Source organism: Hyphopichia burtonii (genome assembly GCF_001661395.1).
Source record: "Hyphopichia burtonii NRRL Y-1933 unplaced genomic scaffold HYPBUscaffold_5, whole genome shotgun sequence".
In the NCBI taxonomy this organism is placed as follows: Eukaryota; Fungi; Ascomycota; class Pichiomycetes; order Serinales; family Debaryomycetaceae; genus Hyphopichia; species Hyphopichia burtonii.
In genome coordinates this window covers 977570-1004048 of record NW_017963732.1, presented here as the reverse complement: position 1 = coordinate 1004048, position 26479 = coordinate 977570, and the positions used below count along the sequence as shown (strand labels likewise).

At 35.6% G+C, this 26479-nt stretch overlaps 12 protein-coding genes and 2 non-coding genes across 14 annotated transcripts; 4 read left to right on the top strand and 10 right to left on the bottom strand.

Moving 5' to 3' along the window:
- Window positions 1-1202: 1202 nt before the first annotated feature.
- Window positions 1203-1933, bottom strand: HYPBUDRAFT_7145 (uncharacterized protein; the record flags this gene model as incomplete). The annotated part of the gene is made up of 2 exons (XM_020223637.1): window positions 1203-1536; window positions 1812-1933. The coding sequence occupies 2 exons, from the start codon at window positions 1931-1933 to the stop codon at window positions 1203-1205; spliced, it is 456 nt and encodes a 151-aa protein (XP_020075834.1).
- Window positions 1934-3174: 1241 nt separating this feature from the next.
- Window positions 3175-3255, top strand: HYPBUDRAFT_t129. The gene has a single exon. It is a non-coding gene; the product is annotated as a tRNA-Gly (tRNA).
- A 1431-nt stretch (window positions 3256-4686) lies between these two features.
- On the top strand, window positions 4687-6207 carry HYPBUDRAFT_111723 (invertase; the record flags this gene model as incomplete). The annotated part of the gene is made up of 1 exon (XM_020218847.1): window positions 4687-6207. One exon carries the CDS (start codon window positions 4687-4689, stop codon window positions 6205-6207), a length of 1521 nt encoding a protein of 506 aa, XP_020075833.1.
- Window positions 6208-6747: 540 nt separating this feature from the next.
- On the bottom strand, window positions 6748-8175 carry HYPBUDRAFT_110555 (NAD(P)/FAD-dependent oxidoreductase; the record flags this gene model as incomplete). Its single annotated transcript, XM_020218773.1, has 1 exon — window positions 6748-8175. The coding sequence occupies one exon, from the start codon at window positions 8173-8175 to the stop codon at window positions 6748-6750; it is 1428 nt and encodes a 475-aa protein (XP_020075832.1).
- A 757-nt stretch (window positions 8176-8932) lies between these two features.
- HYPBUDRAFT_153448 (glycoside hydrolase family 1 protein) lies at window positions 8933-10886 on the bottom strand. The gene has a single exon (XM_020221553.1). The coding sequence runs from the start codon at window positions 10841-10843 to the stop codon at window positions 9029-9031; it is 1815 nt and encodes a 604-aa protein (XP_020075831.1). The 5' UTR covers window positions 10844-10886; the 3' UTR covers window positions 8933-9028.
- A 571-nt stretch (window positions 10887-11457) lies between these two features.
- HYPBUDRAFT_153447 (uncharacterized protein) lies at window positions 11458-11891 on the bottom strand. The gene has a single exon (XM_020221552.1). The coding sequence runs from the start codon at window positions 11817-11819 to the stop codon at window positions 11658-11660; it is 162 nt and encodes a 53-aa protein (XP_020075830.1). The 5' UTR covers window positions 11820-11891; the 3' UTR covers window positions 11458-11657.
- A 177-nt stretch (window positions 11892-12068) lies between these two features.
- Window positions 12069-13568, bottom strand: HYPBUDRAFT_111186 (putative xenobiotic compound monooxygenase, DszA family; the record flags this gene model as incomplete). Its single annotated transcript, XM_020218812.1, has 1 exon — window positions 12069-13568. The coding sequence occupies one exon, from the start codon at window positions 13566-13568 to the stop codon at window positions 12069-12071; it is 1500 nt and encodes a 499-aa protein (XP_020075829.1).
- Window positions 13569-13914: 346 nt separating this feature from the next.
- Window positions 13915-15435, top strand: HYPBUDRAFT_7140 (putative pantothenate transporter; the record flags this gene model as incomplete). Its single annotated transcript, XM_020223636.1, has 1 exon — window positions 13915-15435. The coding sequence occupies one exon, from the start codon at window positions 13915-13917 to the stop codon at window positions 15433-15435; it is 1521 nt and encodes a 506-aa protein (XP_020075828.1).
- Window positions 15436-15575: 140 nt separating this feature from the next.
- Window positions 15576-15890, bottom strand: HYPBUDRAFT_110803 (uncharacterized protein; the record flags this gene model as incomplete). Its single annotated transcript, XM_020218785.1, has 1 exon — window positions 15576-15890. The coding sequence occupies one exon, from the start codon at window positions 15888-15890 to the stop codon at window positions 15576-15578; it is 315 nt and encodes a 104-aa protein (XP_020075827.1).
- Window positions 15891-16233: 343 nt separating this feature from the next.
- HYPBUDRAFT_141584 (amino acid transporter) lies at window positions 16234-17979 on the bottom strand (the record flags this gene model as incomplete). Its single annotated transcript, XM_020219792.1, has 1 exon — window positions 16234-17979. The coding sequence occupies one exon, from the start codon at window positions 17977-17979 to the stop codon at window positions 16234-16236; it is 1746 nt and encodes a 581-aa protein (XP_020075826.1).
- Window positions 17980-18725: 746 nt separating this feature from the next.
- On the bottom strand, window positions 18726-20493 carry HYPBUDRAFT_167697 (amino acid transporter; the record flags this gene model as incomplete). The annotated part of the gene is made up of 1 exon (XM_020222778.1): window positions 18726-20493. One exon carries the CDS (start codon window positions 20491-20493, stop codon window positions 18733-18735), a length of 1761 nt encoding a protein of 586 aa, XP_020075825.1. The 3' UTR covers window positions 18726-18732.
- Window positions 20494-20955: 462 nt separating this feature from the next.
- On the bottom strand, window positions 20956-22828 carry HYPBUDRAFT_157873 (amino acid transporter; the record flags this gene model as incomplete). The annotated part of the gene is made up of 3 exons (XM_020222322.1): window positions 20956-20997; window positions 21131-22712; window positions 22809-22828. The coding sequence occupies 3 exons, from the start codon at window positions 22826-22828 to the stop codon at window positions 20956-20958; spliced, it is 1644 nt and encodes a 547-aa protein (XP_020075824.1).
- Window positions 22829-23679: 851 nt separating this feature from the next.
- Window positions 23680-23751, top strand: HYPBUDRAFT_t130. The gene has a single exon. It is a non-coding gene; the product is annotated as a tRNA-Glu (tRNA).
- A 125-nt stretch (window positions 23752-23876) lies between these two features.
- Window positions 23877-26231, bottom strand: FGR32 (Fgr32p; the record flags this gene model as incomplete). Its single annotated transcript, XM_020222321.1, has 1 exon — window positions 23877-26231. One exon carries the CDS (start codon window positions 26229-26231, stop codon window positions 23877-23879), a length of 2355 nt encoding a protein of 784 aa, XP_020075823.1.
- Window positions 26232-26479: the final 248 nt, after the last annotated feature.

Here is a 26479-nt window from a genome sequence, read left to right as displayed (position 1 = left end):
AAACCTCCGTACATCTAGTATTTAGTTAGGGCAAAAACCTCCGTACATCTAGTATTTAGTTAGGGCAAAAAACCTCCGTACAAGGACGACTCTCTACAGCAGGAAACAAGGAGAATCTTCTATGAGGGACTCAAGAGTATTTATACCCGTCCCAACTAACGGTCTATTATTAATTAAACCTCTTATCAGCCAAAGTCATAGGAGAATTCTTTTCCAAATTCCCCAGGAAACTCATTTTAACCGGAAAATCGCCTGATTTACCGTCCGAGTGAATGTTTTGTACGGGCTTTGCATCAAAAAACTTCCCCCCTCAAAACTTTATTTAAACAATCAAAGATGGCAACAGTGTGCTCATAAGGACAAGACTGTTATGCATAGAGCCTTTGCAGTACATGTTGTTTAACAAAAAAGTCATAATCAACTGATCTTTTCAACAATCAACAAAGGACTATCTGGACTATCTGGACTATCAACTGGACTAACTGGACTATCAACTTAACGGCCAACAAAAAACCTGCGAAAAGAACAAGGAAAGAATCCAGTGTTACCCTTGCACTAATCACCATTCCAACTGAATGTAGGGGAATTCTTATCCAAATTCCCCAAACATTCAACATTAAATAAAGCTGATCATGCAAGTTTCATAAAAAATGTAATTGAAAAAACACCTTTCATAACTCAGTTGAAAATATCTGAATATATCCAGGAGGAGTTCGGTATAGATATTCGTAAACATGGGGTGTCCTTGCTCATGAAACGACTAGACCTCACTTATAAAAGAGCAAGAAAAGAACCCTATAGAAGGAACTCGCCACAAATGATTCAAAAGAGATTTGAATATGCAACTTATATAATAGAGAATAGTATCGATTACTAAAAATGTATTTTTCTTGATGAACCTGCTTTTAAACTTGAAATGAACCGACATACGGCCGGGAAATAAAGGGAAAACCCCGTGATAGCCAATGAATCTACTGATACCAAAAGCAGGTCGGTGATAGGTGCCGTGTTAATAACCTTTCCTTTCGATTTTGTATTTTTCTCTTTTTGCACCTCTCACTCAAACACTCGTTGAATGCAAATCTCGCCGATTTCGTATAATTTTGCACCCAAATCTCAATCAAATCGTGAATTGCTGTTTTTTACACTATAATGTATAACGTTTCACTCCTTAACGTACCCGAATTATTTTTGTAAACACCTCAATCATCGAAGTGATAATAGATGTACTTAGTGATGGAACGTTCCGGCGGGATAGCTTCATCAAAATATGAATCACAAAGTCTTAAATGTCGTATTTTAGCTTCATGTAAATAAAGCTCTCTTAACATAAACTTCGTATTTAAAGGAATCTGATTTAGTTCTACACTTTTAGCCAAATTCAAACTGAAGAGATTAGGAGATACACATACCAGTTCTTCAATACGCGGTAATCCAGAGTCCCGTATATTCTTTCTAACTTGAGCATATAAGTTGATTGTGCTTAGTTTGGAATACTTTTTGTTCTGATTTTCATTAGAAATATTTTCATTGAGACTTCGCTGCTACAGATGATTTACGATGAACATCTCGACATGCGAAGAACAGAAAATGATGAACAAGTTCCAATTTTTCATATGGTGCTTTTTCATCTTCTAGAAGGTAGCGAAGAGTCGGCACCTCCAGAATCGTTCTAATGATTCTGCTCCTACTTTTTCAATACGAACGGAACTATTTTAAGCTGTGAAGAGTAATCTGCAACAAGTCAATTTGATGACCAAAGCTGTACAATAGTTCTATTCCAAGAGTATTTGTTGCGAGTAACTATAAACTTATCTTCCTCTTCATATTCGTGAGATTTTGTACATGCTTGATATTCTTGTCTTATGTTTTTACCATTAGCTTTAACCAAACCAATGGCCGTAACAGAGATGTGAGTTCCAGCTTTTGACATTCTCCTTCATTGATTTGGAACCATCTTTTGATAGTTTATTGTAGAGTTATATCACTCACTCACACAGACCATCTTCGAAACACTTATGTGGTCTCATGTTTGTCTTTATATTATTCAATTTAGATTGAAAATATTGAAAAAAAAATTGTCTATTCTTCTAGAAAACATTTACTTTGTAACTACTTTATAATATTTCATTGTTTATGAATCATGATTATTGGTTTTTATGGCCAGAAAACCTCTATATTCCGCCCTTTTTTTTTTTTTTTTTTTTTTTTTTTTTTTTTTTTTTTTTTGACATATATGTTTATGTGTTGGAACAAAATACTAAGTATATAAAGATAAAGAGAGTGGACAGAGATATATAAACGTATACAGTGGAAAATTAGAAAAAAAACACTTAGTTGATTAAGGAAAGGATGCAATTAATCATATTTAGCATTTGACTTCACCTGAAGTCCAAGTTCATGTTCTTGTGAATTACACCAAACAGAATGAAACTAAATACGAGATGTGTCGAGCCTTTTTTTTGCTTGACATATAAGAATATATATCTAATAGCTATTTACTAATAGATACCTAGAGTGGGAAAGACTATGTTTAGTCAAGAAAACCTATCGGGTTATGTGGGTAGATCGAGCCCATAATCAACCACCAGTATCCATTAGTATTAGATACATAGTTCAAGTACGGTTGACCATAACACACGCATAAGTAGCATTAGTCAAATACATACTAATACTTGGTAGCACAGTGGATTAATTCGATACTGTCAGATTAATCTTTTCACGTTATTCAAAGGGAGAAAATAACTTATCACGATTAAGCTTAAGTTTCCAAAGCCAATTTGTATATATTATATAGAAATATTTATTACCGAATATAAAGAACTCTCCATAGGTCGACGACCATGCTTCAACCAATTAGAAGCATCACTTTGGTCCACAGCCCACGTCGAGTAGAAGATTTTTCCATTAATATGGAAATGCCTAATTATTTATATATATATGCACATTATCATAGTGCCTCATTTCTGGATTAACACAAACTTTAAATATAATTTGTGTCTTCATTTGATGATTTATTGTACCTATCAATATAGATAGGCCAGTACATCATCTGCAGACCTTCAAGGTCTGACAAATCCCATGTTAAATTTTGCTGTTATTTTGTATCTTGTTGAAGAGCTATACGTAAAAAAACCACTCTGGTTTAACCAGTTTTTTAACTCCGTACATCAAGGGTGGTTGGTGTAGTGGCTAGCATATTTGCCTTCCATTGGAAGTTAGCAGATGACATGGGTTCAATTCCCGTACCACTCATTATTTTTTTATCCTTTAATTTTTCATTTGTGTATTAAATTTTATTAAAGGATTCATCAAGAAGTATATAAGTATGTGACTTAGGTAGTAATAATGTGTTTTTGGTTTCCTAATTTTTTTTGCAACTAAATTCTCTGCAGGTAAGTTCCTTCTCCAAAATATTCACCAATTGGATTAGAATTTTTGGGGGGTATCTTTCTTTCATTGAAAAACCTTAAGCCTTAGCCGGAGCTATAAATAAAATTCACGAGATGGCTCTCATTATTGGGATAATGAAGAGGAGAAACAGTTCAATATCATATAATTAAAAAGAAATTGAGATTGAATTGCATGGCTTAGGGTTGTTTTCCGAATTAAGAATTTAATCACAGAACGTAACTGCTTGCTTGAAATTCTTCTATATTTGAGCGATGAAACCGATAATTATACCATCATGCTATAATTTGAATATTTAATCTTGAAAGTTCTTGGTCTTATGACTATGAAAGATGATATAAGCTAACATAAGAAGCTGTTTAACTCTTGAAACAGCTTTTCCTTTGACAAATATTTATCCATGGTTTCTCCTTTTAATGAAGAATTAATAAGGTAGGTTAACCATATGCGCATCATGATTTATCGTAATGTTGAGTAGCCAGGCATTCCTCATAGATGACTATGACGTTTTAAATAATGGCTCATTGTCTCTTCCCAACAGATTAATTAGGTCGTCGGAACAATAATGTGACTAAAAAAGACTTGACACGGAACGTCTAGGTCATAATACAGGTTTTCCTATTCAATTGTGACTATCTCTATATCCAAGACAAGTTATTTTATGCAATTGCATGAAAGGCCTTTTGTTTCTTGGTATTCAAACTCAAATAATGAAAAAGCTGCAATTTTTTCCGGGAAAATTCAATCAGTTTCTGAAGAGTATTATAAAGCTTCGAATCGAGTCGGAACTATTCAAAGACTAACCATGACCAACTTTCTTTTCACCAAATGCATTAATGGGGAAAAGCAAAAGCTGATAGGGTTAAATAGTGGAGTGGTCTGACAATAACCGTAGCCTGACCAACAATACCATTGGCATCAATATTGCCTCTTAACAATCTTTGTGATCCTAAGCTCTTTGCAATTAAAGTATCAACAAATAGTAGCCCCGGTCTCACTACGAGCTCCCCCAAAGTGGAGAGACCAATGTTGTAATAGGTTTTAGCGCAAAGTTCCCCGGATTAAATTTTCTCCAGTTAACCAATGGTGCATTGAACTTTTCCGGGTGTGAATATTAATCCTAAGAATTTGAAGCTATTGAACCGAGCCAGCGTCTTTGCTTAGTTCCCCATGGGCTTGGTCCTTCGTTGGGTTAGGTTATAGAATATATAAATTAACAAAGATTTCGAGTATGTAAAATTAAAGATCTAAAAAATCATTAAAAAATACTTCACAATGAGATTTTCGGTGCTTCTAATTTCGATTTTTTGTGCAGCATTAGCTTTTGCTGCTGAACGTCCATTAATTCATTTCACTCCAGAGAAAGGTTGGATGAATGATCCAAATGGGTTGTTTTATGATAGGAAAGATGATATATGGCATTTGTATTTCCAGTATAATCCTAATCAACCTTATTGGAATCAGCCATTATACTGGGGACATGCAATATCTAAAGATTTAACTACTTGGACTCATGAAAAATTAGCAATTGGTCCTGAACATGCTGATGAAGGTATTTTCTCTGGGAGTATTGTTGTAGACCATAATAATACTACTGGATTTTTCAATGAATCTATTAATCCAGATCAAAGAGTGGTTGCAATTTATACTAATAATGCAGACATACAAACTCAAGATCTTGCGTATTCTCTTGATGGTGGTTATACTTTTACCAAATATTCTGAAAATCCGGTACTTAACGTAAATTCAACCCAGTTTAGAGACCCAAAAGTCATATGGCATCAAGAGTCTTATCAATGGATTATGACTGTTGTTCAAGCTCAACAATACCAAATTCAAATATATGGCTCTACTGATTTAAAACATTGGAATCTCCATTCCAATTTCAGTGCTGGTTTTACAGGATATCAATATGAATGTCCAGGCTTAATTGAAATTCCAATTGTTGGCACAAATGAAACAAAATGGGTTATGTTCCTTGCTATTAATCCTGGGTCTCCATTAGGTGGCTCATCTGATCAGTATTTTATCGGTGACTTTGATGGTTTCCAGTTTAAGCCAATGGACTCATACACTAGGTTGGTTGATCTTGGTAAAGATTTTTATGCTTTGCAAACTTTTAGTGATGTTGAAAAAACCGATGGAGTTCTTGCTATTGCTTGGGCTTCTAATTGGCAGTATGCAAATGATGTACCGACAAAAGGTTGGAGAAGTTCAACATCATTAGTTCGTAATTTAACTCTAGACTATATTTCTACTAATCCTGAAAAAAAACTATTAAGCTTAGTACAAACCCCCGTTTTCGAGTCTAACGTGTCAAAGAGTACAGAAAAAAGTAACATTACGTTGCAGAAGAATGATTCAATTGATTTCAATGCAGACTCAGGTGTATTTGAATTTGAGTTAAATTTCAAAGTTCTTAAGAAACTCACTTATCCAGAAGTGCCTAATTTAGATTTATATATCAGCACTAAAGATGGTGCTGAGTCTATTCGTTTTGGTTTCAATCCGGTCATTCAAGCTTTTTATCTTGACAGAACCACAGATGCTTTTAAGAACCCCTTCTATACTGGTCAAATAAGTGCCAATGTTGAACCCTACTTAGATAATGAATATAAGGTTCACGGTGTTGTTGATAGAAATATTATTGAATTGTTTTTCAATGATGGGGCTGTTACCATGACCAATACTTTCTTCTTGAGTGAAGAAGCTAATCCTTGTACGATGAATCTAACATCAAATATGAATGATGAATTTCATATAAGAAGTGTTTCGTTTAAAGAGTTATCCGTTTAGTTAATTTACATAATTTACTTGTATATTATTAGTAACATGTATCTTCTACATGCACATGCCTTTTAATTGTTTTTCATCCCCGTAGCAAATGATAAGTGGCTGCAAACTTATCTTTCGAACAAATGATATTGCTCCGCAGCTCCGACTTACAAATCCTGTATAATTAAATATTCAGGTAAGGAGATCGGATAGGGACGGGAATCCAAGGCAATAGATCAATGACTATCAGAAACAACACTATAAATACCCTTAGTGATATCTCTTTTTTCATAAATTTGTATTCGATAGTAACAACACTATAATTAAAATGGCTGCTTATACTAAATCTTTCGAATTAAACGCAAACTGTGACAACTGTTCCAAGGACAACAAATGCTGTTCAGACACTGGCTGTTCAGACACTTGTGCTTGTTCATGCTGTGCTTGAGGTCTTTACTTACTCTCGATTTTTCCCATCTTATCAAGATTATACTTATATAGCTTAGTAATAAATGTGATTATGAGACGTGAAATTGTATATTGTATTAATTATAATCGATACTATTTAGTAAAGTAATTAGGATCAGCACCCAAAATATCGTTTTTGGTTAAATCCAAATTTTCAAAGTCCTTTTTAAATAACTCATCTTCTTCAGGGAAGTCTTTGGCAGACCTCCACTTGAATCGCTTGGTCAATTCGGTTTCTCTTCCTTCTAGAAGGTCAGCGGTAACTTCACCGATGGTCGGAATGAATTTAAACCCATGACCACTATCACCTGCTACTACTAAAAGATTATTATTACCCGGTACACGGTCAATGATAAAATCCTCATTGATTGATTCCCCATACCAACAAAGTCTTAATTTTTCAAAAGGTAATTTTGCCTCTGCAATATCTGGTAAATAAGTACTAATGAAATCAGTTACAGTTTTGAAAGCGTCTTTAGGAACATCCAAAACATTTGAGGATTCAGTAAGTGGAACAGAGACTCCATTCACATTATTAATCCATCTTGTATGTCTAGCACCGAATTTTAAATAGCCATTATCAGTGATTGGGAAAAAGAAAACACCACCACCTTCGAATCTATGGTCATATTGTTTCCAAGCAACAACGGGGAAGTTTTCAATGCTATATTTCTTGAGCAAATCTTTTCTTTCAGGGGGGATTTTAATTAGTAAGATATTTCCCGAATCCGCTTGCTGAATGGGACTTAATTCTGGTACTAAACTTGAAGTCCATGCACCGGCAGCAACAATCACTATATCTGCTTTATGTTCTTCACCATCAGCAGTAACGATACCTTTGACATCTTCCCCGTCTTTAATAAATTTTTCAAATTCTCCCTTTTTCCCCAAAATATATTTGACGCCAGCCGTTTTAGCAAGGTGATAAGCAAAGTATGTTGCTTTAGAAGCATATGCAAATCCAGTAGTGATATCTAAATTTCCAATTATAGGTTTGCCGTTCTCCTTCTTTCCGGCGAGTTTCAAAGCATCAAACTTCTTACCAAACCCACTTATTTCAGCCCTGAACTTGTCATGTTCATTATTAATATCGAATTGAGTCCAGCTCAAACCTAATTTTTCAAAATTTTCAAAGTTTTCAACTTCTGCTGGCTGTTCTTCCCAAGGAGTAGTGTGGTATCTGAGATATCCAACTTTATTATATAGTTTCCCTTTCCCATCTAAACCTTCAGGTAAATCAGAATTAGAGTATAGTTCATTCCAATTTTCCCACTCTTTGATTGTCTTTAGAGCGAAGCTTCGGTGTAAATCATCATAATGGGTGAATCTCACAATCTTGTTCAAGTCAGTAGAAGCAGCATCAGCTGAACCATGAACCGAATCGAAGTGATTGACATCGTAAGGCTGCCTGTCAAAAACAGTAATGTTAGTGAACCCTCTTCTTGCGAGGTGTAAAGCAGTACTGTTACCAAATGCAGCAGCACCTACAATCAAAATTGAAGAGTCTTTATCAATAGACATTGGATAGTTATCCTTACTTGTTCCCTGGTTTGGCTCGTAGGTTATGCCATCAGCCTTTTATACCTTTTTGAAAGCGGAATTTTTGTCTTGTGGCTTCGAACGGAAAGGATGCGAAAGACTCGACCTTCTACCGGGAGTATATTCCGATTAGGTGATAAGTACGTGCTGAAACTCTACCTTACTAGCGGCTTCATCCTTTATTGACTCAAGTGGTTATACCTTAACCAGTCTGTTGCGCATGGGTGGACTAAAAGAAGCCTCGGAATTCAAAGCATGAATACATGGCTTAAATAAACGCAATTTTACAATTCAAATTCATTGACACAGTAATTTTGAAGCAGTGAAGCCGTAGAGAATTCAGTTATCCAGAAGCTTATCTGAAGAAGTGTATTGGATAATTGAATGGGATTCATTTTTTATACTGGATCCGTTTCCGGTTTTGTAGAGTATGGAAACAGTTATTTCCCTATTAACGATTTAAATTGACTATTAAAACAGGAGGCCGTCGTTTGGATCATCAGAAGACCCTTGTTAGGTATTTTAACAATCGCATGTAATAAGTTCAAGAAATACGAAATTTTTCAATTTTGTAAGAATTATCATTATAATTTGCAATCATTTTAAGAAAATTTGCAAAAAAATGAATAAAATTGCAAAAAATCGACTTTTCAACATCAACCTTGAACAAGTGTACATCTTTAAGTTGAAATATACTTTCTTACATTTTAACTTCAATAGTTTTTAATAATGTAGTACTGAGACTACCAAACTTTTATTTAAATCGTAGCTAAATAATGTTGAAACCGAAATATGGGTATAAAAAAAACGATGAAGAATTAAAAAGTGAAAAATACTAACTTCTTTCTTCGTAGTATTTGATAGAATCGAAGAAACTCTTTTTGTAATATCTTTCTTGGGTCGTTCTGTTAACAACTTGTAAACCAAATTGTTGTTCGTAATCACCAAACTCCCAATTGTCTGCGAAAGACCACATAGTGACGATGTCAACTTTGACTCCGTCTTCATGGATGGCTTTCAAGATAGCATCAAAGTAAGAACGATAATAGACTGATCTTCCCAAATCATATAATTGGTCACCCAATTCTTTCTCGCCTTCTCTCCACTCAGGGAAACCAATTTCAGTTACTGCAACTGGGGTTTTGAAAGTTTTCCATAAATAATTCAAATTTTCTCTTATTTGATTTGGGGTAATATAGACGTAAGATTGAGATCTGTATCCAATCTTCCAATTATCTTCTCTTACTTGAGTGACGTTTGCACAGAAAGGCCATAATTTATGGTCTGGATCATTTTGACAAGCTTCAATACCTTCTTTTGGAGCAACAATGGAGCCATATGTATATGGATCAACCCCAACAAAATCAGAACCGCCTTTGACTTCTTTCAATTCATCTTCAGTGAAAAGGAAGTTAGAATAATTAGCAAAAGTATCTTTCCAAGCTTGTGGATAATCTTCACCCAAGAATAATGGGTTACCAAAACTTTGCACGTAGAAAGCATTATAACGATCAGCAGCAGCAACATCTTCAGGATTAGAGGTATTGCGAGGAACACCAAGACTAAGGTTAAATTTAATACCGAATTTACCTTTACCTTGGATTTCTTCATGATAAAATTTATGAAGTCTTGCGGTAGATTTTACCACTGTTTTGATACTTGCAGGATCATTTGAGTATAACAATGGTTCATTGAACCCAACCCAAAGGGGAACCCTATCAGCATAATGAGTAAGAATAATTTTCCCGTAATGAACAAAGGCATCTTCGAAAGAAACATTTTTGTAAGAGCTAGAATAACCACCGTTTTTGAAAAGAGCAGATTTGGCGGTGAAATTAGTGCCTTCAACAAAACCATAAGGAGAATCAAAATGGGTTAATGTAGCCATTGGAGTAATACCGTTTTCCAAACAAGTATTGATCAAATCATCGTAATGATCAAGAGCTTCTTGATTGACTGGAGTACCAGGAAGAGTGAATGGTAATATACGTGCCCATGGGATGGAAAAACTATAAGTTTTAACCCCCATAGCGGCCAAACGAACGATATCTTGTTTATATAAGAAATAATTTTCATTAGTGACGTAATCTTTTGGTCTTGCATCAGGAATCAACTTATCTTGAATAGTAGGTCCTTTACCATAAGTAATTGCACCTTCGATTTGAGCAGCTGAACCAGCAACCCCAAAATGAAGATCTTCAGGGAATTTAAGAGAATCATCAAATTTGAAAGCATCAGGAGGGGGCAAAACAAGTGATTCGGTTGGAACTGCAGTAGGTTCGACAGTAGTACTATAAAGACCAAAATAAGTATAGTTTTGAAGACTTGCCAGGGACCAAAGTTGAGAATAAGCATAGTCCCCATAAGGATTTTCCGAATCAGTAGCAGTAGCAGTATCATTTGGGTTATAAGTACCCCAAGTTGTTGAAGATAAATCACCAACTAAATGACTAAGCTCGGTATAATGAGGAGCATAGTACGCAGTAGTGTTAGCCTTTTGATTTGAATTAGCATAGGTTGGAGAAGGATTTGGTGCATAAGTGAATGCAGCGTATTCCAAGCTTGAACTATAAGTACTTTCAAAGCTAGCGGACTCAATTGGCTGAGAAGCCACAAGCAGACTTGCTAACAATAATAAGAGGAATTTCATTATTGAATAATGAAAAAGCCCAATTTCATTCTTGGGAGAAAAATCCTACTCCTTTTATATACCATCAGTGGTTCGAGATCTTCAAATACAACTATTCATCCTCGACTCCAATGCATCTAATTTTGCTCTCGAGATGGAAGCGCAACCGGCTTTCCAAGTTTGGTCTGCGACAATTACAATTGAGTTCTAAACATAGACTGAAATAGTACAAAGAACAATACAGCTCTCTCCCCCACAATTCATGGAATGTCTACTAAGATGTCATTCTGGGGTTACATTGGTGTTGGATAGCTTAAATAATTGCCGTATTCCATTACGAGATTCTATTAACCGCAACCCCATGTAGCAACCAAAGCCTAAGAACAAGGGCCTACCATTTAAACTATAAGTAGAATAAAGCTTTGTAAATTATACGTCAAGACAAGAGCTTCTTCGGGATATGTCAAATGAACTAACTTGGTACATTATTGAGCCTTTGTAATCAATTCCGCTCTTGTGGGGTTAAAGCTTTGTGTGGAAAATCATGCCATGCTATATATATTGAAATGAGCTCCTACTTGATTTTCACGACGTATTTGTTGCTTTCTTCTTCGCTGTAGTCTTTCAAAGTTAGTAGGTTACGAATTCAATCATAAGGAATGCAAAAAAAAAAAAAGAAAAAAAAAAATTGAAGCACCCCGGACTATATTAAGTCCGTTGTCCTCGAGAAGCCTCCAAACTACATCGCTCTTGCCTCTTTACATGAGAACTCCAAGAACATCTTTGTGGGGGTGGGGGTTTGATGTCAGCCCGTTACAGAGTGCTCGAAGAGTACTCAAAGTAGTCTTTGATGAATAAGTTTGATGCCCTTGGTTGAACGTAAACGTCGGTACATAAAAAATATCGGATAAAAGACAGTAGGAAATGCCGAACCATTGAACGTATTAAAAAGTAGAGGATGTTGAACTGAATCAAAGTCAAGTAATGTAGGTTCCATTCAAGTGCTCGATAACACCAATAGGGGTTACTTAGAAGGTTGGGATTTATGAGTTAATTGAAGAAAAACCGCTCAATTCCGAATTAGATAATTATGTATTAATGTAAATTTTTCCGAGAATAAGGTTTTAAATCCCGAATTGAGTTTCTACAATAAAAATCACGACATCTGAATATTACTGAATAACCTACAATGAAATAGTGTCGAAGGATTACAGTGTGTAGTTCGATTACGAGATTATTGAGCTATTCACGAATTAGGAGCAGGTCTCTTCAATCCCTTGGATGAAATAGCACTGTTAAGTTGTGCTCTGGAAAACTTTCTTGTTTCTAAATTCTTCTTGAATATCTTATCGAATTCTTCTTTATTGTGACTATTTGTCCATCTGGTTTCATAAAGAGGATGATCTTTGGGCAAAAACGTTTGTCCTTCAACCCCATATACATTTTCTCTAAAAGTTCCTCCAGGTACAGCATAATCTTTCCAAAAAATACCTCTTTTTTGTAATTCAGGTACTAATAATTCAACCAAATCCTCAATGGATCCGGGCAATATTGCTGAATTGAAATTAAATCCGTCTAAATCGAGTTTCTCTACCAATCTTTCCAATTCATCCGCCACCTCTTCCGCAGTTCCAACCAATGGCCCATTCCCTGGCTGTTTTCGCAAGAGAGATTTCTTAGTCGGTTTATTATTTGCTTTCTTGAAATATACTCTAGCAGTCGATTGAACTCCATTTGTGTTTCTTTCATCATTATCAATTTCCTCGTCGGTATCATACTTATCAAGATCAATCCCAGTGATTCCTCCAAATTGAACCGCTGCCCTGTCTGGTACTTCGTTGTCTTTATAGGATTCAGCTTTAGCTGCTGCTTCTTCGTGAGTTTTACCAATGATTGCTCTAACTGAAAAAATAATCTTAATATTCTTTGGATCCCTTCCAAATTTTTCTTTTGCAGTTGTTCTGATGTACTTAACCTTGTCACCCAATTCATCTGGGTCTCCTAGGGTGTAAACAAATTCGGCAAATTCAGCAGCAAACTCTTGTCCCTTTTGCGAAGTACCAGCTTGTATAAGAAGGGGAACTCTTTGCTTAGATGGTTCAGTTATGGCTGGTCCCCGTACCTTGAAATAATCGCCAACATGGTTTATTTCCCTAACTCTATCTGGATCAATATATATTCCATTTTCCTTATCATATATTAAAGCATCATCCCTCCAAGTTGAAAGTAATAATCCATTAACAACATCAGCATACTCCGTTGCCCTCTTATACCTTTCATCGTGGGGAGGGAAAGGTTCATCGTTCAACAACTGCGTTCCAATACTATCTAAATAAGAGGTAACTATATTCCAACCAACCCTACCTTGAGTGAAATGATCTAAAGTAGCTAATCTTCTGGAAAATAAGTACGGATGTTCACTTACCGTACTAAAGGTTATTCCAAAAGATATCGTATTGGTTTCTCTGGCGGCAGATATAACAGCGTGGCTTGGGTCGGCTTTTGGTACGTTAATTCCAGTCTTGACAGCAAATTCATAATTATGGGGTCCTTTATAAGTATCAAATAACGTAAGATGATCAGCAACGAATAATGCATAGACCTTACCTTTTTCTAAAAGCTTAGCAGTATTAATCCATGTGTCTATATCTCTACTATAGTTCCTAGATTCATCCTCTGGATGCCTCCACTCAGCTGTCCCTCCAGTTATAAAGGCAGTTATTATAAGCGATTTTTTATTAGGCATTGCTCAATCGTAATAAATATTGAAAGTGGATTTCGGAAATACTTAATATTTTATATGCTGATAATAGTGGCACAACCCTCGAGATAATACTAAATTGATGATTAATGTATTTAATCTTGGTATTATTATAATCTTCTCGGAAAGGATCCGCTTGATTATTGAATCTTCATTCAATCAATTTCACGAAGGCCAACCTTGTATTACGCGATTTGCAGCCACATGTCTTTTATCTCTCTAGTGTCTTAATATCAATTACAATTGTCTATCAGAGGCCAAGAATGTATATGTATATATATATACTCTGGTAAGATGATAAGGTCCTGAATTCGAAATACCCAAGCCAAAAATGTCCAATAATCAAGATCTCCAAGTCTCAAAAAAGGATGTGCTAGTAGAGACTAGAATTTCCTCAACGTCTTCAAATTTTCAAGACTCAGAAAGTTTACAAGATAAATCGAAAGCCAAAAACTTTATAGCAAGGTTTTTTCGTAGCGGAGTGAAAAGAAGCCACGAAGAACGCCGATTTACTAAAAAATTAGACCTTCACTTGCTTCTGTGGGGTTGCATTGCCTATATTCTCAAAAGCATAGATCAAACCAATGTCCAGAATGCTTATGTTAGTGGGATGAAGGAAGACCTCAATATAGTTGGTAATTCCTATAGCTGGATTCTTACTTTTTTTTTAATTGGTTATCTGATTGGGATATTACCTTCACAATTTTTTTTACAAAAAATAAAAACCCAATATTGGGTACCTTCTTGTGAATTCATTTGGGGTGTTTTAACTATTTGCTGCGCTTTTGTTGATTCTAATGGTAGTAGTGGCCAAGGACCAGTGAAGGCTCTTTATGCTCTTCGTTTTCTTATCGGTTTACTAGAAAGTTCCAGCTGGCCAGCAATGATGACAATTTTTCATAATTATTATGACAAGTATGAATATGCCACTCGGGCTGCTCTTTTTACAGGGTCTTACTATGCGGGTACAATGTTCACTGGATTCTTACAGGCGGCAATCCACAAAAACTTAGATGGCGTATCAGGTATAGCCGGGTGGAAATGGTTATTTATTATTAATGGAATAATGACAGTTTTTTGGGCTTCCCTTGGAGTTTACTTCATACCAAGTCCAGTTGAAAATGGAGGAGCAAGATGGATGAATGACAAAGACTTAACAGTAGCACAAGAAAAACTAGATCGGATGGGCAGAGTTACCAAGCACCAATTCAGTTTCAAAAAGGTTATTCAAGTTTTCACTGATTACCGATTCTACTTGCTTTTGTTGGCTTATGTCCCTGAGCTGTGGACTAATGGTGAAACATACTTCAACCTATGGTTGAAAAGCCTTACGAATAGTGACGGGACCCAACAGTTTTCTGTCGAGCAAATAAATTTAATCCCTATAGCAGGTGCAGCCATTCAGATGGTGAACATTATAGTTCTATCCAAATTTGCAGATAATACTGGGTATAAACTTCCAGTCATGGTTTTCGAGTGTTGCGTTGGCTTCACTGGAACCGTAATTCTTGCAACCTGGCCAAAACTGGAAGGTGTCAAATTTTTTGCATTCTTCCTCTTATATGCAAAAAGCGCAAATACCCCCATATTGATTTCTTTTATAGGAGAGATATGGGATAAAGCGCCTGAAGTTAGAGCTATTGTGACAGGGTCACTAGTTTTAATGGTTTATGCAAATAATGCTTGGATTTCTCTCTACGTTTGGCCCTCAGGCGAGGCCCCGGTATATAAATGTGGATATAAAGTCACAGCTGGTTTCATTTCTGCTTCATTCATTGGTATTATCTTCTTTTATATCTTGGGTTACAAGAGAACTATTCAAAGAAGAAACCAGTCTATTATAGTTGAATAAAAGGTTCGAATTTATTGTAATAAAATACTTGGTATTTGCTGAAGACTAAGTAGAATCATCAATTATCTAGAACCTAATTTTATTCCAGTTAGTTGTGGAGTACAATATAAAATCGTCCATGCTAAATACTATCTATTATTCTATAAATTATGTATGTAGCCATTTATTTCCCATATACTTATTAACTCATGCACTCCTCTAATTATATACAATTCATTATGATACAAGTTAGGGGTATTGACACCATTCTTAGAATAATCGTCAATATACTTCCTAAACAATTCATCATAATCCCTGTAATCTGATGCATCAAAATATATATAAAATAAATAATATTTATTACCATCTATAAAGTCTGATACTTGGGTAATATGTGCGTCAGAGATTCGACTAGGGTCATTTGCTATGTCAGCCAAAGACATCTCATTAATTAAATCTTTTCTATCAAGTGACATTGTAGACTATTCAACACTTAAAAGAGATTAGACTGTTTAATGGCTGGTCTTGATCATTTTCAGCTTCTTTATATTCGTTAAATTTCGTCTGTATAGTGACTCACGAATCGTGTACAGCCGCCTCTAATTTAGAAAGCTATTGCATCAAATCTACGCTAGCTTTTCGACTAAGAAATATACCCAATGCTGCAAGAACTTTGTAATATTCTTCTTAGAAAATGCTAAACGGTAAGGTAGTCAAGTAATTTTAAATCTAGGATAATCTATTTTAAATTGAGCATTTTCAAATTACTGACGGTGCTACATTGAAATATTACGATTATTTAACTGGATTATCTATGGATCAGAGTTTGAAATGCTTGTTATTATCACCAAGAGACACAGTAATGTTCTCCACAGAGCTTGCATCATCTGTGTCTATCAATTTTCCATTTTCATAATGTTCTGCATCCCATCTTTCCAAGTCTTGCTTATTAACTTTAACCACAGTATGTCCTTGTTCTCCATTCTCTAAAGAATAGAGTGAAACCCTATGTTCATAGTTATAGAGCTTCGGTAAAACTTTTGCCCAAACATAGTAGTAGAAAAGACACAAGCAAATAATACCAATTGTGGTCAAAGCATAAGCACAATAGAAAAAGGAAACATCTGATCCATTTAAAGTTCCATCTGCTGGTGGAACGAAAGCCATAGCGAAAACGAAAATTTCGTATAAAATAACAAGTACTAAAACTGGTAATGGAACTTTCCAACCAACAAATCCTAAACCTGCCTTTTCCCTTTGCTTTCTAACAAGAAGAAGCCCAACAACCAAAAGAATTTTAAAGATATAACCAGAGTAAGAACCCATATCAACAACGAAGTTGAAAGCATCACCCGGAGGAGGAGCAAGACTAACTATAACATTAACAACCCACATAACAATGATGGGTAATATGGGTGTACCCCATGGTTTTGTAGAGGTCCATAGTTTAGAGTAAGGCAAAACACCTTGTCTACCACATTCTCTCAACACACGGGATTGTCCAACAACCGAAGCAAGTAGGTGACCAAGAGCAGCGAGGGCAACCAAGACATCAAGAGCTTTTTGAGCTGCTGAAGTACCAAAAACCTTTGAAAAATATACCGAAGAAATCAAAGTACCAGCATCAGAGATTTCTTTCACTGATCCTATACCAGCATAGTAGGAAGTGATAACTAAAATATAAAGTATACATACAAAAAAGACAACAGCAGGTATGAAAAAACGGAATAAGTTTTTGCTTTTCCTTGGGTCTGCTTCACCAGCCAACATGATACAATACTGAGTACCACCATAAGAAAAGGAGACTTTTAAAATAGCACTACTAATAGCATTTCCATTAGTTGTGGTTCCCTCCCATGGATTTTTAAAGATTGAATGTGGATCTTTTACTTTTGAACCACCACCTAATACAACAAGTCCACTAATAACAATGAAAAGCATAAACACTAATTTAACAAATCCTAGAAAGTTAGATAACTTTAAAGATAATTTGCTACTCACTGCAGCCAAAATACAAGTGAATGTCAAAATGGCTATACCAACACCCCTCTCTGCCCAAGCACTCGCATTAACTCCACTTGCCAGAAGAATGTAAGTCCCAAACGCTATCGAACTTGAGTTTAAATAGCTCAAGCAAACCGACACGGCTGCGTAAGTGGTTGGAATCATAAAATCGGGTTTTGGATAAGCCTGCTCCAAAAATGCTACATCGGCACCATTTCTTAATCTGAAATAGGTTAAGTACTCAATGTATACCGAAAGCTCCATAATCATAATGAAAAACCCACTCACCCATAAAACATACGTTGAGCCAATACTTCCCATGGATTTAACAACACTACCAGGAGTTGCAAAAATACCAGTACCAATCATACCTTGAAGAACCATGTAAAATGCTGTAACATAATCAAGGTTATAACCAAGAGGATTTACTTTCTCCACAGGAGCACCTTTTGCATTTTGTTTGATTGAATATTCTCCAGCTTCATGACTTTGTGAATCAAAATTGATTTCTTCAATATCACCACCAAAGAATGGGTTTAAAATTTTTTTAGCTCTAGACATGCTTATGACAAAAAAAACTTATTTCTAGTAGAATGCTTCTTTGAATCTGCTTTTTTCGGTACGATATTTATAGGAACTGAAAAATCCTAAGTCAATGGGGCCATCCTTGCCCCCACTACCCAAACGGAACCATCCCGTGAATACTAGACATGATTTTTATTGACAGCTTTTATAAACGCACGTCATTTAAGAAAGGTACATGGCTTGAAACTATTATTTATTTAAGCCATTGTCGGTATATTTCCGTTATATTGCAGCCACAGGTTGCAAAAAGTTTTTTCTTTCTCAATCAGGAAATTGGGAGAGTATGATAGCCGCAAAAATTTTGATTATGGAAGCGAACAACTACCTGGAAGTAAGCAAGGCATTTGTTTCCAATAACCTTATAGAAGAAAACTTTTTAAGATCTCAAGGTACAAATATCCAACATCCTTTGAAAATGAAACACCAAAAACAGGGTTTTTGGGTAGCAGAAATATCTCTACCAATAGTAGTAGCGGCATTACGAACTTCATCTGACAGCATTAGACATCCATGATCCTGTCAGTCAAATTTTCAAATTTTGCGAGAGCTACAGTAGCCAGACTCAAGTTTGAAAGTCCCCAGGTAACTTGTTAACAGAGGTATAAGCCCGATAGATCTAAAAAAGTAAAGAGTCATAAAAATATTATAATGTGCTTTTATTTGTGTTCTATGTACGTATAAGAATGTTTATGTATAAAATTTAAATGATGAAGGATATTCCCGCTCATCTTAAGCCTTAGGCAGCTTATTATTGTCAGTTACCGAAATAGTTATATTTTCCACTGAAGTTGAATCTTCATTTTCGATAGAATGGCCATCAGCGCCAATGAGTTTCCCAGACTTATCGTGCTCGGCATCCCACTTCGCTAAGTCTTCATATTTAACTTTCACCACTGTATTCCCCTTTTCACCATTTTCCAAAGAGTAAAATGATTGTCTATGTTCATATTTGAAAATTTTTGGTAAGATCTTTGCCCAAACAAAATAGTAGGAAGAGCACAAGCCAATGATCCCAAAACATGCAAGAGAGTAAGCACAATAGAAGAAAGAAACATCGGAACCCTTCAATGTACCGTCATCTGGAGGAACGAATGCCATGGCGATTACAAATAATTCATAACAGGCGATCATGATTAAGATTGGTAAAGGAACTTTCCAACCTTCAAACCCTAAACCAGCTGCTTTTCTTCTTCTTCTAATTTTCAAAAGACCAATTACTAAGAAGAATCTGAAGATATAGATCACATAAGCACCCATGTCCACAACAAAATTAAAAGCATCACCTGGGGGAGGTGCAACACTGACAATCACATTCACCACCCAAATAACAATAATAGGTAAAATAGGGGTCCCTAAAGGTTTAGTGGAAGTCCATAATCTAGCGTACGGTAAAACACCCTGTCTACCACATTCTCTCAATACACGAGATTGACCAATGACCGTTGCAAGTAGATGACCAAAAGCAGCTAATGCAACTAAAACGTCTAAAGCTTTTGTAGCAGCAGAAGTTCCGAAAACCTTTGAAAAATATACCGAAGAGACCAAAGTACCAGCTTTGGAAATTTCCTCTACTGATCCTATACCAGCATAATAAGCAGTAATGACCAATAAATATAAAGTGAAAACAAAGAATACAACAAAGGGAACAAAAAACCGGAACAAGTTTTTGGTTTGCTTAGGATGGGATTCCCCAGCTAACATAACACAGTATTGAGTACCCCCCATTGAAAATGAAACCTTCAAAATGGCATTACCTATCGCATTGCCACTAGCTGTTGTACCTTCCCATGCATTTTTGAAAACTTCATGAGGATTTTGCACCCTTGTTCCACCTCCCAACACCACCAAACCACTAATGGCAATAAAGAGGATGAAAACAATTTTGACAACACCCAAAAAATTAGTTAATCTTAAACTCCACCTACTATGTATGGCAGCTAACATACAAGAAAATGTTAAACTTGCTAATCCAACACCTCTTGCTGCCCAAGCTGAATCAGATCCAGCTGCCAGTAGGATATATGTTCCGAAAGCAATGGAACTAGAATTAAGGAAACTTAAGCAAACTGTAACAGCTGCATAAATTGTAGCCACTAGAAACTGAGGTTCAGGGTAAGCTCTTTCTAAGAAAGCTGCATCACCACCTGAACGCCTTTTGTAATAGGAAATATACTCAATATATACACTTACTTCTGCTAACACAATTAAAAAACCTGAAACCCACAAAACATAAGTTGATCCAATGCTCCCCATTGATTTCACGACAGTCCCAGGAGTTGCAAAAATACCAGTTCCAATCATTCCCTGGATTACCATGAAAAAAGCAGTTGGGTGATTAAGATTATAACCTAGAGGGTTCACTTCCTCCTCTGGAGAGCCTCCTTCATCTGGTTTAACGGAGGACCCACTGCCAAGTTCGTTGATATCATAATCAAATTCTTCTTGGTTTCCTTCGTAGAAAGTATTAGGGAACTTTTCACGTACTGACATCTTTATTAGAGACCATCAAGAAACTTCTAGGAATACATGAGATTAATCTTCACTTAAGTAGAACTAGGTGTTTCAACTTGCTATCTTCTTATTGTAAAGCGAAGTACTATTTATTGCAGCCACAGCTTTTTTCGCATCATTAATGTCAAATCTGTCAAATTTTTTAAATCAATAACAGATTTGACAACAGAAGAAAGATCCATTATACTTTGCCTTGATTTATGCAAGGCACTCTTCATTACATTTATCCATTAAGCAATCCAAAACGAGGGCAGATATTTCTTCTTGAGCACCTAATAATTGAAATGAGGAAGTAAGTCTCGCCACAACACCCATAGCCTACGCTCTCAAACATGATTTACTACGGCACTTCTGATTTGAACAGCAAACTGAACCATCAAGGTTTTGTATATGTACAAAGTATTTTTTATTCTTGAGCCCAAAAATAATAGATATATATATTTATATACTGATATTTATAAGTAGGGTAAGAGAAGTGAAGAGCTAATGATAAATAATAAAATCAAACTTTATCTTGTTTGTTATCGGTAACTGAGACAGAAATGTTTTCAACGCTGGTTGGATATTCATAATCACTGGTATGGCTGATTGTTTGATCATTTGAGTCAGGCTTGACTAATTTTCCATCTGAGGTATGTTCCAAATCCCATTGGGCAACATCTTTTGCAGCAACCTTGACAACTGTATGTCCTTGCTCACCATTTTGTAAGGTGAAAGAAGCAATCCTATGTTCATAATTGTAGAATTTTGGTAATATTTTAGCCCAAATGTAATAATAGCTAATACATAATCCAATTATTCCAATAGTTGTTAAAGCATAAGTACAATAAAAGAAAGATACATCAGAACCAATTAGCGAACCATCAGCAGGAGGAACAAAAGCCATTGCAACAACAAATATTTCATATAAAATAATTATGATCAAAATAGGCATTGGAACTTTCCATCCTTGATAACCCAAACCAGCTTGCTTTCTTTGTTTTCTGACAAGAAGAAGTCCAACTACCAAAAGCAATTTGAAAATATAACTTGAATAAGAACCCATATCAACTATGAAGTTGTAGGCATCACCAGGGGGTGGGGCTATACTTACAATCAAGTTAACTAGCCATGTTATAAAAATTGGTAAAATGGGAGTCCCCCAGGGTTTGGTAGAAGTCCATAGCTTAGAGTAGGGCAAAACACCTTGTCTGCCACATTCTCTTAAGGCACGAGAGTGGCCAACTACTGCAGCTAATAAATGACCAAAAGCTGATAATGCAACCATAACATCAAGAGCTTTTGTAGCAGATTTAGTACCGAAAACTCTTGAAAAGAATGCCGAAGCAACCAAAGTACTAGAAGATCCAATCTCTTCAGCTGATTCAAAAGCTGAATAGTAAGAAGTTATAATACATATATAAAGAATGTAAATAAAGAATAACACTCCAGGAACGAAAAAGCGGAAGACATTTTTAGTCTGTCTTGGATTTGTTTCCCCAACTAAACTGAAAACATACTGAGTCCCACCGAAAGAGAAAGAAACCTTTAAAATGGCATTACTAATAGCATTACCATCACTAGTAGTACCTTGCCAGGCATTCTTAAAGATCTCATGAGGATTTTGGATACGAGTATTTCCACCCAAAACCACAAATCCGGTAATGACAATCAAGAAAAGGAAGACAACTTTGATGAATCCCAAAAAATTTGATAATCTTAAACTCCATTTAGTATTTATTGCTGCTAATATACAAGCGAATGATAAAACAGCCATTCCAACACCTCTTTGACCCCACGCAGAAGCTTCAACACCGGCAGCACTCAAAACATAAGTCCCAAAAGCGATAGCAGAAGAGTTTAAGAACAGCAAACAAATAGATACAGCAGCATAAGTCGTAGGAATCATAAAATCTGGCTTTGGGTAAGCTTGTTCCAAATAAGCTACATCACCTCCATTTCTCTTCTTGAAGTAAGTAACGTACTCAATATATACAAATACTTCAAAAAGAACAATTATAAAACCCGAAGTCCATAATACATAAGTTGACCCAATACTGCCCATCGACTTAACAATTGTTGCAGGAGTTGCAAAGATACCAGTACCTATAACCCCTTGAATGACCATATAGAAAGTAGTAACATAATCAAGGTTATAACCGAGTGGATTCACTGATTCAACCGGAGCACCATTTGAATTTTGAGTATCAGAGTAGTTACTTTCGTGATCTGAGTTAACTTCGTAGTCAATATCATCAACTTTTCCTCCAAAGAAAGGTGCTAACGCAGTCTTAGCTCGATACATATTGGCTTACAGAAAGCAATCTTTGACCATCATGTCCTTCTTTATATAAGTATATATACTCTTTTATGGCCAAGACATGAGGATATACTATCCGCCATATGAATCTAATTAAACAGTACAATTATTTCATTGTAAAAGAAAAATCCTTTGCAATTAAATTAACTGAAAAAACTGTGGTGGCTCTTTGTTTTTTTTTTTTTTGCGGTAAAGCGGTTGCAACATTTTTGATAAAGAACCGTTTGATAATACAAGATTGATTGATTTTGATATTGTTCAAATCTTATACTTTTCTGAATAGTATCGAATCTCGTAAAATGTAGCTTATAGGTAAATAGGTAAATAAGGGAGTCCTTACTAAAAGTGTTCTTAACCTTCATTTTTTTGCAACCTAAGTAATTCTTTTCTTTTCGTGAATGGAAAGATCAATATTAATGCGGGACACTTCCTTGATAATCTTAGCTGGCCTCAAGAGTAAAAAATATTATCTAGTAGGCGAAAGAGTCAAGAAGCAGTAAAGATTGAAGTTGTGGCTTCTTTCGATTGGATCTTAAGACAAGAAGCGGCAAAGAGCAATACATTAGTATGTTACTCAAATAAGCAGAATCGATCACTGAAAAGTGATTTTTCAGCTTTTGCGTTAACTAAATAGAAAATATACCCGAAAAATTTTCAACTTATTTAACAGCTTTAATAAAGCTTTTTTTGAGCAAAGATAAAAAAGTTTTTAACAGAAATTTGAGAATTTTTTTAATAGAATTGTAGCTAGTATAAAAAATATTAGAAAATCAAGCCTTTTCAAGTTTTTTTTTAATTTTGGAAAATTTATGTGAATATTTTATGTCCCAAAATAAAAATCCAGGTGTTTAAAAAATTATAACATCTCCGATATAGTGTAACGGCTAGCACGGTTCGCTTTCACCGAGCAAACCCGGGTTCGACTCCCGGTATCGGAATTTTCTTTTTTGGACTTTGTTTCTTCAATAACAATTTTTTTTTATCTTCATCAGCATGAAACTACTAAATGGCTTAATGCAAAAACTTTAATTTCTATATACTAGTTTAACTAAAATCCATGGAATCAATTTATTCCGTTTTGTTCTTTAAAAATATCCCAAGATTTATTCAAAATGATAAAAACACCTTGACAAATCATTTGATCTTCTGTTTCAAATTTACCCAATTTATCAGGATGAATCGAACTAATAACTTTCATATAATTGATTTTAACTTTTTTAGGTAACATCAAGTCATTGATTGTTAGTTTTTTCGTAGTAATGAATGGGAAGCCTAATCTTTCCGGTAAAATATTAGGCAATGACATTAATAAACTTCTTAAATTATCTTCTTTACCTTTACTCCAATCGAAAAGTCTTTCTTGAATTTGATCATGTAGACGGAATTTAACATCTTCCTGATTCTTCTCATCTGCATTTTGTTTTCTGATACGTTCCACCGCTTCATAATTAGTATTTTTTGTATTACTAACAGGTTGTGAAGATGCTGGCTTCTTTGCAGGTGCAGGTTTGGGTGGATCAACGATGTTCCTGATTCTTCTTCTGGCATCCATGATTTTTTTATCAGTTACCCCAAACTTACTAACCAAATCAGAATAACAAGATAATGATTCTGGAAACAACTCCAACATTTCCAAACTTTCTGCTTTTCTTGTGAGGAGTTTCACATACCATACTTTAATTGGTTTGCCATTTAAAATCCAAGTCTCGTCCTTTGCGATTTCTTCATCACCAACTAGATCAAGCCCATCGATGCAAAATTGTTTTGATTCTTTATAATTACCTAATTTATTTGAAGTCAATGCAAGGTTGGAATTTATAATGATTCTCAATTCATGATTACTAGGTAGAGATTCAAGACACTTAATATATAAATTGTGAGCACCATCATAATTACCATTTGAAAAAAAATCTGAAGCCTTTTCTTTAGAAATATCATAGTCAGATTGTTGGAATTGATTTAATGGATCAGAAGTGGTTTTTCTTTGTTTTGGTTGAGATAAGAGTGGCGTGGAATTATTGTTATTACGTCTTCTGCGTGAGGAAACATAAACTTCATCATCCGGTGTTGAAGATTTGAACTTTTCAGCTCTCGATAATACTGGTGCTCCACCAATACCCAAGAGATCTGCCTGCGGGGCAGGTTTTGCGGAAGGTTTAGGAGAAGCAGAGGCACGAGAGGAAGATGGTTCCTGTCTTTGAGGTTTCGGCGGAGGTTGAGCAGTACGTTCGGGACGCAACTGTGGTGATGAATTTGAAGTTGGTGGTTGTTCATTAGAAGGTCTTTTCACGGGTGATGATCTACCCAGTCCAGAACCATTAATTTTATTCTTAGCGACTTCTTTGAAATGGTCAATTCTCTGTTTCAGTCTTTCCTTTTCTTTCTGTCTTTGTAGTTCCATAAATCTATTTATTTCTTCCTGGTTAATATTCTCCTCGTCAGATCCATAATCTTCGTAATTGCCACCAGGTTGTCTTCTTTCTATGGCATCTTTCTTGTACCTATGTTGATTTTTCATCCAAGCGGGCATATTGTTATTGCCTTTATTATCTGAATGCTCACCTCCAAAATCTTGTTGAATTTGTTCAATATTCTTCATGACAGTAGCCTTTGATTTATTGAAAAAGATAGAAGCCTTATTGAAAAAATCGCTCGATAAGTCATTTATATTGGAAGCGAAATCACCTTGCAGGGATTTACTATTTGACTCTTGAGTGTGAGATCTACGAGGTTTTCGATCATTAGAATCTCCACCACTCATGATATAATTGACACATGCTTGAAGATCAGGCCCCATTTTGGCAATTGCACCATTGGAGACCTCTATAGAGAAACCAATGTCTACAAGTTCTGCCAAAACTGTATCTTTCTTATCAGTTGAAGTTGCTCGATCAGGATCAGTTTCAGCTGGTTCATTTGACTCGAAATCATTTGACTCGAAATCGTCTGATTCCAATTGGGAGTACTGCTGCAAAGTATCGTCAGCACCCTGCTCAGAAGTGAAAGCGTCCTCAAAATCATCATCTAGTAATGAATTACTATTGATTTTCTGAGGTGCCGGTTGAACTGGTGTTGGTTTGACTTGTTCAATTGATGAGTTTTCCCGCGAGACCGGTTTTGCAGGTGCTGGGGACTGGAAAATGTCAAAAGGATCATTATTTGATCCGCTGGCCAGTGGCATAGCAGGAGAATCAGTTCTACTCAAAGAACCAACTGAGTTTGAGTTCGAGTTTGAATTGGGGCGAGGTGACGGTGACAATATATCAAGGTTCGACCAATTGCTAAGGTTGTTAGCCGGCTTTTGTTGTTTCTGTTGCTCCGCTAGTGAAAGATTCTTATTATTTAATGACGAACTTGACGACGTTGCCGTTGCTGATTGAAATAAATCAGCAAAAGCATCTTTCTTTGGAGGCACCATTTCGTTTTAAAGTTTCCCAGGTCAATGCAGTGGATATAGCAAGGCTCCCCTCTATGTGAAGACCTTCAATTGCTTAAATAAAAAGACCTTTCGGTTACTTCTTTAATATCAGCTTATTTTAGAGTATTTCATTTGTTTGAAACACCTTTCGATCGTGGAAAGATGGTCGTGTGAGAAGTCAACCTCTGTTTTTTTTTTTTTTTTTTTTTTTTTAAGGCTCATCTCTGACTTTTTCTAAATGAAAAAAT